This window comes from Microtus ochrogaster, unplaced genomic scaffold, assembly GCF_000317375.1.
Source record: "Microtus ochrogaster isolate Prairie Vole_2 unplaced genomic scaffold, MicOch1.0 UNK62, whole genome shotgun sequence".
NCBI lineage: Eukaryota > Metazoa > Chordata > Mammalia > Rodentia > Cricetidae > Microtus > Microtus ochrogaster.
Window position 1 is genome coordinate 413,757 of NW_004949160.1, and position 10,219 is coordinate 423,975.

The 10,219-nt window shown below is 48.8% G+C and overlaps 1 protein-coding gene across 7 annotated transcripts in view; it reads left to right on the forward strand.

Moving 5' to 3' along the window:
* The first annotated feature begins 3,628 nt into the window (after positions 1–3,628).
* Positions 3,629–10,219, forward strand: part of Dysf (dysferlin) — a 205,258-nt gene continuing 198,667 nt past the window's right edge. For all 7 annotated transcript variants that reach the window (XM_005369820.3, XM_026777383.1, XM_005369824.3 and 4 more), the window contains exon 1: positions 3,629–4,221. In XM_005369820.3, coding sequence (XP_005369877.1) covers positions 4,134–4,221 — 88 coding nt within the window. In that variant the 5' untranslated portion in view covers positions 3,629–4,133. The remainder of the gene's footprint in view (positions 4,222–10,219) is intronic.

The window sequence follows — 10,219 nt, forward strand, 5'->3', positions numbered from 1 at the left end:
TATAGGTTGGTCAGAAAGCAGATAAATTCCTGGAAGAAGAGTCAGGTTATCACCCCAATGCCTGCCTTCTAGCGACTCATTTATTCCAGCTGGGCCCCATCTTCTAAAGGTTCCACAACCTCCCAAATGGTGCTACCATCTTGGGACTAAATATGCGAACACACAAGCCTTTGGAGAGACATTTCACAACGGACCACAGTACTTTCCACAAGAATCGAATGTGACAAATGCCTGCCTCATGCGACGAAGACGTGGAGTGAATGGATGTATCAATCAATGAAACAATCAGTTACTTTATCCAACTCTAAATTGTTTGGTTCAGCAACATAGGATGGGCAAATTCTGTAGTAATGGACTTCATTACTTTGCCTCCTCTTACTGAGCAGTGGTGTAAGTTTGAGACCAGACTGGTCTATAGAACAAGTTCCAGGATAGCCAAGGTAACACAGAGAAACCCTGTCTTGAAAAACAAAAAACAAAACAACAACAAAACCTCCCCTTTCCCTCTACTTTATTGTACTGCACTTGTCTATTTTGACAGTCTTAATCTAAGTCCCAATTATCTTTCACGTGGCACTCTCCCACAGTTTCAGGTTCTTCACTCACATTCTAGTCTCTTGCACATCCTTCTTCAACAGTCCATGGGAGCCTCACACTTGGCAGCATCCCGCAAGCCCTGCAGGCCTCCTGCCTTGCCCCCTCCTGCACCCTTTCACGTATAACCTGCGACTCTGTTCTCTCTCCCATCCCTTCCAGCTCTCTTCTTCCTGAAGAGCTCCCTTCCTCGTCTCTCCTCAGTCTTGCTCTACAGATTTCTAACTACCCTTCAGAACCTGTCTGTAAGCACTCACTGTGCAGAGATTCCACAAGGCTCCCGTGCCCACTTCCACTCTCCTCCATCTTAGGTCTTTAACTGCACTTGCTGGTTTGGACTGGTATACTACTGACTTGGTCATCCAAGAAATGTTGGATTTCTTCACTGAAGTAGAACCCCCTTGAGACCAGCGGCTATTCAGGTTTTCTGGGTCTGTGATAATGAATAGCAGTGACCTGGTGGCTTAAATGATAGAACTTTGTGACCCACTGTGCTAGATAGAGGCCAGAAGGCCAAGATTAAGGTGCTGAGAGGCAAATGTGGCTTCTGAAGCCGCTCTCTTTGGCTTGCAGTTGGCTGTCTTATTGCTGTCTTGTCTTCACATGGCTTTTTTTTTTTCCACATGCACACACCTCGAGTTTATCTTTGTGCCCAAGTTTACTTTCAGAAGCCTGTTATCCGGGTGCTGGAGAAATGACTAGGTGGTTAAAAGCACTTAGTACTCTTTCAGAGGACCAGAATTTGACTCCCATCACCCACATCAGAGATACACAGTCTCCCACATTTCCAGCTTTAGAAAATCTGATATCCTCTTATGGCCTTCTTGGGCACCCAAATACATGTGCATATAACACGCACACACAATTTTAAGATTAAAAGCAAATCTTTAAAAGACACCAATCAGACTAGATTAGATATTCCTGCGATGAACTCATTTTGACTTAATCACCTCACCAAAGAACATATCTCTAAACTGTCATATTTTGTAGGTATTGGAGTTAGTGGGCTGGAAATATAGCTCATTAGGAAAAGTGCTAGCCAAGCATATGTAGAACCCTGAGTTTGGTTTCCAGTGTCACATCAAACTGGACATAACAACCCGCATCTGTAATCCCAGCATTTGGAAAGTAGAGGTATGATGATCAGAAGTTCAAGACCATCCTTGGTCACATGATCAATTTGAGGCCATCTAGAAATACATGAGAACCTGTCTCAAAAACAAAGTACTAGGAGATAAGTTTTCAAGATAGAAATTCTTGAGGAGGAAGGCAGTTGGACGTACAACAGGGACTATATCACTTATGCTCATACCCCATCATCCAGAACAGCGCTGCTCTCGAGACTTGATTCACAGCCCTACATAAATCACTGCATTTCAAACCCTCACTTTGCTCTTTCCCACAACCACGTGTTGTTTCACAGGCGCACATTGTGGCAGGAGGATCCTCAGTGACCACGGGAAATATTTGCTATCACCATCAAGTCACTTTTTTTGCCACCCTGGTTTGTCTGTCACCCTAATGGGCTGCTGGGAAGTTTCTGCAGACAGCTGATGGCTCGCACAGCTGGGCCTTTTTAGATAAGTCACAGATGAGTAGGTGGGAGGATGGGAGGATGGATCTGCTCAGGCCTGGGAAAGCAGTTTAACAATGAGTACTAGAATTGGAAGAAAGAAAGAAAGAAAGAAAGGAAGGGACGGAGGAAGAGAGAGAGGCAGGGACGGAGGGAGAGAGGCAGGGACGGAGGGAGGAAGAAAGGAAGGAAGAAAGGGAGAGAGGGAGGGAGGGAATGTAAGACAGAAAGAAAGGAAGACAGGAAGGAAAAGGAATCTTGCAACTTTATATGTCACAGCTAGTAATTCAATCTGAGGACCTGGCAGAGGGGAGCTCAAGATAAGCTTATATCCTAATGTTAAATTCTTTTCCTTTCCTTTCCTTTCTTTCTTTTTTAAGATAGGGTCTCATTCTGTAGCCCTGGCTGGCCTGGGAGTCAAGAAGATCTACCTGCCTTTGCCTCCCAAGTGCTGGGATTAAAGGTGTAGGGCCACCATGATCCAGCCCCATGCTTTATTTCTTTAGAAAAAATATATAAAGATATATATTCTTGCTATTATAATAAATAACAAGTATCTGAGGAGAGTGCCTAGTATGACAAGAAGAGGCTTTGTGCATCCAGTGCACTGAAATTACTGCAGTTATGTAGCCACTGAAAGGGTTAAAGGGTTGTTTTAAGTGTGTGTGTGTGTGTGTGTGTGTGTGTGTGTGTGTGCTTGCACGTGAGTGCGCACACGGTGACTGACATCTGTGGAGGTCAGAGAACAACTGGCTGTCTTCCATCCCACCATGTGGGTCCCAGAAATTGAACTCAGGCTTGGTAGCAGGTATCTTTACCTGATAAGCTATCTCACTGGCCTAGAACAGGCTGTTTCGGAAGAATTTGTTGTAGATTTATTTTATGAGCGTGAGTGTTTTGCTGGCATGTGTCTGCACTGCCAGGAAATACCATAAAAGGACATTAGCTCCCCCAAAACTGGAGTTAAATACAGTTGGGAATCCAACCCAAGTTCTCTTAGCAGAGCAGCAAGTGCTCTTAATAGTTTAGTTATTATCTCATCTTTCCAACACTGTTTAGGAAAAACTTTTAATGATAAAGAGAAAAATTACATGCAGCAGTAAGACGTAGCACCGATCCTCTGACTCAGTTAATCAAGGAAAATTGTCACTTACACGCGTGTGTGTCTCAGTTCAGAGGGAAGCCTAGATTGGTAAATATCCCAATCTTATTTTAATGCAGTTTTGTTGTTGTTATTGTTGTTGTTGTTGTTGTTGTTTTAAAGAGCCAGAGATGTCTTCCTTTGTGTGTTCTTGTTAAAACATATGTTACTTTTACAGCTAGGAATGCAGGCAAAGTTTTTAAAGTCACTGTGCTGTCCACCAATGAGATTCTGACTCCCAGGGAAAGCATCTGCTGTGCCTGCGCCTGCTCCCAGCTCTATGCTCTGGACCTCTCTTCCTCCCCGGGGCTGACTGGCTTCTAAGGAGCTATCAGGTCCGGGTGACTTTTGCAAGCGACACGCACAGCCAAGCGTAGCGCTCTCGGCCAGAGGTGGAAGGTCAGGGGAGGGGCCGAGCTTTCTTCTGTCCGGGAGCGAGATCTGGGTTGCGCAGGGCGCCTGAAGCCCTTGTTCTTTCTCCGGCCATCCGCGGCCACCGCCCAGCCGGTAGCTACAGGGTCTGATGCAAAGTGCCTTGTCATTGGGAAAGCTGGTGGCCGGGACGTTGAATTCCATGAAGGGGTAGGACTGCGAGGGTGGGAAATGAACAGAAGCCCCTATTCTCGCAATGCACTCGGACTAGCCCACTGACTAGCCCGGTGAGGAAGTCGGAGGCGGGGTCCTCGCCTAGCCCACTAGGGCCGCCTGGAGTAGCCTGTTCCTCTTCAGGACAGCACCTGGGAGCCGGCAGCCAGCGAGGCAGGTCGACTTTGCTCCTGAGGGGACCCTCCGCCTGCGTCTTGGCCCTGCCCCTCCTGTTTCGTGATGCTGCGAGTCTTCATCCTCTTCGCGGAGAATGTCCACACCCCGGACTCCGACATCAGCGACGCCTACTGCTCCGCTGTGTTTGCAGGTAGGAATGCTGGGAGACACAGCCAGGGAACCTGGCAGGACCGTAGTGGGATCCTGGGACGCGATCGAGGCATGCCTGGAAGCCAGGAAAAAGACTGACTAACTCTACCAGGCTGGTGTTGGATATTGAAAAGATACAGAGGAGAGGGGTGGGGCAACTCAGGGGAAACTGAGGTTGTGAGATAGAAGTGGCCCGGCTGTGTTTCAGCTGAGCCAGGGGTGGCATTTTGGTAGATCAGCAGGAGGACGGAGCCACTACCCCTCTTTTCTGGATTCCTTAAACGATCTCTTTCCACTTTTGGCCGCACTGTCTAGCAGTTCTCTGCTCCTCTCCCCGGAAGGCCTGGGCCTTCACCTATTTATAGCCCAGCACTTCTACGGGCCATTGCTCACTATCAGAAGCTAGACTAGCAGGCTGGCTGCCACTGGAGGCAGAAGCAAAGCCACACCTCCAGGAATCCTAGTATCTCTCTCTCTCTCTCTCTCTCTCTCTCTGTCTGTCTGTCTGTCTCTGTGTGTCTCTCTCTGTCTCTCTGTCTCTGTCTCTCTCTCTCTCTCTCTCACACACACACACACACACGATGGCGGGGTGAGGGGGAGTTTAGCTGTCAGCATCAGGACTCTCTCTTCATCACTCTTAACTGGCATTGTATTTAGATTTCATTAGACTGGGGTCCCCGAATGCCAGGCAGTGTGATTCTTTCCAGTCATGGGCTTTTCCACAACAAGCTTCAGTTGGGCTCTGCCTGTGCTTTTCCATCAGGAGGTGAAGGCTGGTCATGTCTGCTTTCCCAGGACAACCTTTTCCCACCAGGACCAGACCAGGGCTGAGATCTTCGTGATTTGTCTTCCAAATCTGAGATGTGGGGACCGGGAGTGGGCCACTTTCACTCTTCACCTGTAGGTCTCTTCTCAGTCTTCCTTCCGGTCCAGTCCTATTTTGCCTGCATCCCTGGTCCAGAAGGTTAGAGTACCAGCCAGTCCCTGGCCATCCAGTGGCCATCCCCATTCAGGATCACACTTGTCACTAAGGACGCACGTGTGCTTCCAACCATGTGTGCACCCTGGAGTGCATGGGACGTCTGGAATGCCCACAGTTGCTCTCAGAAGGTGGGCTTGAAACAAACAGGGCACATGCAGATGTGTTGGGAGCACCCAGTGCTGAGTGCAGAATTTGGTGCACCTTTGGAGCGAGAGCCAGGATGGGCAGCCCGGAAAGCAGCCTGCGCTAGGAGGAGTGACTGAAGAACGTAGAAAACATTCCACATGCGCTCCCTCCCCACGCTTTGACTTGTCCACCAGCTTTCCCTAGACGCCTTTGGAAATGAGCTTTATCAACGTGTTCCCAGCAGACAGGACAGAGTCATCTTCTTGTGTGGTTGGGGTGCAGACTTTTGGGTTTCCTCCCTGTGTGCTCAACTCTGAGCAGACCAGCCATTGGCCTGGTTTAGGTGCCTGGCCTAGGGCTCTGGACTCCACGTGGTTTGTTTCTAGAGCAGTGGTTCTCAACCTGGTGGGCGTTGACTGGCATTGACCCCTTTGGAGTCAAGGACCCTTTCATAGGGGTTTCATATCGGATATTTACATTCACAACAGTAGCAAACTTACATCTATGAAGTAGCCATGAAGTAATTTTATGGTTGGGGGTCACCAAAACGGGAGGCACTGTATTAAAGGGTCAACATTAGGGAGGTTGAGAACCAATACTCCAGAGGGTACCACAGGTGTTCTCTCTCCTCCTTCTCCACTTCTGTTCCCTGGCTGAGGGAAGGGAGGATACTATTTTGAAAAGCCGGCCATGTTCTTTGGGTATTAAGCTAGTCTCTGACTCTGACTTCGCACTCACTGTCTGGAAGTCCGAACAGCTTTGTAAAGGTACACCTCAGCACTGTGTGTCTTTGCTGGTCTAAAGCCGATTCTCCTCCTGGGAGCTTTGTCTCCTCTGGTGTCCACCCAGACAGTCCTGATTTCCTTCCAGTGTCCCCGGCCTCCTCCCTTCATTCTCTGCCTGCTATTCACCCCACCCGCAGGGCAGCCTCAGGAGCTCTAGTGGGAGAAAGGGTAGGGATAATGATATGGGAGTGTTTTCTAGCCCACTGGAGGAAGTGCAGCTGAGGCAGCCGCAGGCCAGTCTTCATTTAGCCCCAGGGGGCCTGGCTGGAGCCTTCCCTCAACCTCACCGGGAGGAGGTCATCCATCCTCCTCCTCTTTGTTGCTGCTGGCCTCCTCTGGGGATGTTCCCCTTTCCTGGAGCCCAGAGCTCGTTGTTAGAGAAAGGAAGTGTATTTATCTGTGCTCTGAACCTGAGAAGCAGGCTGGCTGGAACTCACAATTCAGGATGTCATTGTCCGGCAGTAGAGAACAGGTTTCCCCTCCCCCAGGCCCTGGCCACCTTCCACCTTCTGCACTAGCCAAACTCTTAGCCCATGTCTAAATTTGGCTGCCTTGCAGTATTTAAGCTTGCTCACCCTTCTGCTCCTCAGGGCCAGGTTGGTGAATGATTACAGAGCAGGCTCTGGCCAGGGGCAGACACAGGCAAACTGTGCTTCTGGTAAGCCTCATCTCCCTAGCTGACGTAGCCCTGCCTTTCCAGTGACATGGTTAGGCTACACTATCTTACAGATTGTCTGTGGTACAGTAGTCATGCCTTGCTCGGTCAGCTCTAAAGGGTCGAAGGGAACGTGAGGATTTGGCCCGGAAGACCCAGGGGCTTTGCCAAGGTGGTACACTTGTCAGAGCATCCCCTCATAGAGGCTCACAAAGCAGAAAGGGCTCTGGAATGCCTGCCATGTGCCACCCACACCAACCAGTCTGAATGCCCAGTGTTGAGCTGAGTCCAGGAAAGGGAGCACGGGGCTGTGAGGAGCACAGTACAGGACAAAGGACCAAAGGTGGAGGGGCCTGACTGCTTCTACTATTTCTTCTTCCTCTTCCTCTTCTTTTTGGCTGGTTTTCTGAGTCATGGTTACTCTGCATAACCCTTGTGGTCCTAGAACTTGCTCTGTAGACCAGGCTGATCTTGAACTCAGAGATATCTCCTTTTGCCTTTGCTTCCCCGAGTACTGGGATTAAAGGTGTGCATCGCTGCCGCCCAATTCTGACTTCTTAACTTGCCTTTATCACAAGGAAGGGAAGAGGACATTGGCTAAACATAAGCAATACATTATTTTCAGAAAGTGTTCCTATCAAACCCCACAAAGATCCTGTGGACAAGATCCAGACTTCTTAATACCTGACATGATTCTGAATATAACGTGTAACACAAACCATAGCAAGCACAGCTGGTAGCAACTCTTATCACCCCACTTCACAGAGCAGAAAACTGAGGCACAAAGAGCTGAAGTGACTAGCCTGATGTCTGCTCCCGTGATGACTGGAGTTAGACTCTCAAGCCCAGGCAGCCATAGCTACAGTCATCTCCACACCGTCTTTACTTGTTCTACTGTCCCCTTCCAGATCTAGGTCTGACTCAGAGACAAGAGGAGGAAGGAGAAGATTGGATGCAGGCTCTGTCCCCTTCCAGATCTAGGTCTGACTCAGAGACAAGAGGAGGAAGGAGAAGATTGGATGCAGGCTCTGGCGCCAACTGCATGTTGACTTGTACACGCAAATCACCCCAAGCCCCTGCCACATCACACAGTGGTCTGGAGGTCCTCAGTTCTGTCGTGTGGCCTCAAGGACACATTCTCAGCTTAGGAAGCTTCTGTCCTGACTCACCTTCTCTGTGTCTCATAGGCCAGCCAGATACCATTGAGTGCGATTTCCAGGCGTCCCAGCCCTTGTGCGAGGCCCACTCAGAGTCCTCGTAACAGCAGGCACTCTTGGGGAGAGGACAGTGGTGTCACTGTGGGCCTCTTCCTGAAATGAAAGTTGAAAAGGGTGAAGACAGCTGGCAGTCTTGGGTACAACCCAGTGTCAGAAAACTATTGAGGGAGGGAGGGAGGAGCAAAGAAAGAGGAGCCTGCGTCATTTCCAGCACAGCGGCTCTTCCTGGAGGTCACATAATTGTGGTTGTAGTTGGACTACGTGAGCATTTGCATCCTTAGCAACATGAAGGTAGTGACTGGATTGGGACACCCAGGAGAATGCATACTTCTGGAAGATTTAGGGAATGGTAAATGCGACAAATGCGTCCTGAAGGGATCTGTCAACTCAGGCAGAGCATGCCTCTAAAGGGTGGTGTCACTGAGCCAGGAATCAGAACTGTGCCTCAAGGTGCTTGGTACTTAGATCTTGGGGAAACAACTCTCTAGACAGTGTGAGAAAATGTCACTCCTCATCCATGGCCAGGCGCTAGAGCCACCGCGATTACAGAGAACAGGGCTACAAACTCCCCTGTGTCTTGGGAGCCTAGCCAGTGAGGTGATCTGGACTGGGCTATTGAGAAAAAGACATGTGCCTGTTGGGTAAGTGGGGGGCAGGGTACCTCCCCCCCTGACCTGTACACAGGTGTTAGATTTGTACTAAATGGGTTCCTTTGCCAGATTTGCTAATTTTTCAAGGGAAGAGGAGATTGGTATGGGAAACCTTCTAATGCTTAACTTGTGCACAGTTTTGCTGTGAAACATCATATTGTCCCCAGATAGCACATCTGTAGCCCGGGCCTCGGGACACCAGTGTATTATATGATATACAGTGCTTACTTTCAGTCCAGTAAATTATAGGACTGCATCCTCCCCTTAGACTTATCCTTCAGCACCCAGGAGGGATGACATCACTAAAGCCAACGAGGACTTCTTAATTTCCCTTTTCTTACCTCGATCAGTCTGGAAACATGAAATCACAAAACTGGACGTTATACAAACCGCTTCACAATTGAGTCCTTTCCCACTGACTTCTAGCTGGCCCTATCACCTCCTATTAGTAAACAGGTGGCTCTCTGTAGCTGCAGATCCATGCATACCCAGTATCATGAGATTCCCTAATGTTTCCATGAGAAACAATGGCAATCACTGACATACAGGAGTCCTAGCTCAAAAGCTCCTGATGCATCAGGTTGTATAAGATTCTTCTGCCTGTTGCTCTATTCTCTCCAGGGAACGTCTTTGACAATATGGCCTGGGATGTCGTCATAGACAATATCATCGTAATTTGAGTCCAGCCAGAAGGAAAAGCACACTTTTTCTCCTTAAAGGCACACCAGACAGTTACATACATACTTCCTCCTTCTATCTCATTGATCCCATACTCATCTATCTGCAAGGGAGGCTAGGAAATATGGTTTCAATCTGGATGTCAAGCGCTGGGTAAAACTGTGGAGATGTCAGTGGAAGAGGGAAGAACAGATATGGAGTGTAGGGAGACAAGGCTGTAGTCTAAGCCCCGTTCTCCATTACAGCTTCATTCTGTTTGTGTGTGTGTGTCTATACACATGTATGAGTAAGCAGGCTCACATTCCTTCCAGTACTGGGGTTACAAGTCTGCTCTACACACCTGGCTGGTTTTTGTTTTTAACATGGCTTCTAAGAAGGAACTCCTATCCTCACATTTTCATGGCTAACTCTTTACTGCCTAAGCTGTCTCCCTACCCCTATCACAGCTTTATCACAGAGACAAATCCCCTTGACCGGAGCCCCCATTGAGCTTCTAGGCCCCACTGTGAAGTCTAGAAGGGAACAGCTGTCTGTTTTGTGAAAGCCCTGGGCAGCAAGCAGCAGGAAGACCAGGAAGTTGGAGGTTCAGATGGGAAGAGGCCTCAGGATGTTTCAGGGTTTGGGTCACCAGATGTTGCTTTTCTGGTTTGTGGAAAGGGTGTGTGGAACCCTTGTTTCTTGGACATAGGCCAACAGTTTGCCCAAGTCCCTGGGAATATTCCTCTAAAAATATTAGTTATACCCGCAGATTTCCTATGCTGACTGTGGTGGACTAGAGTGGGGACAGGGAAAGGGAAATGGTACGATAGGGTTTATGTGATGTGATGTGTGTGTGTGTGTGTGTGTGTGTGTGTGTGTGTGTGTGTGCATGCATGTTTAGGGTTTATGTAGTGTGTGTGTGTGTGT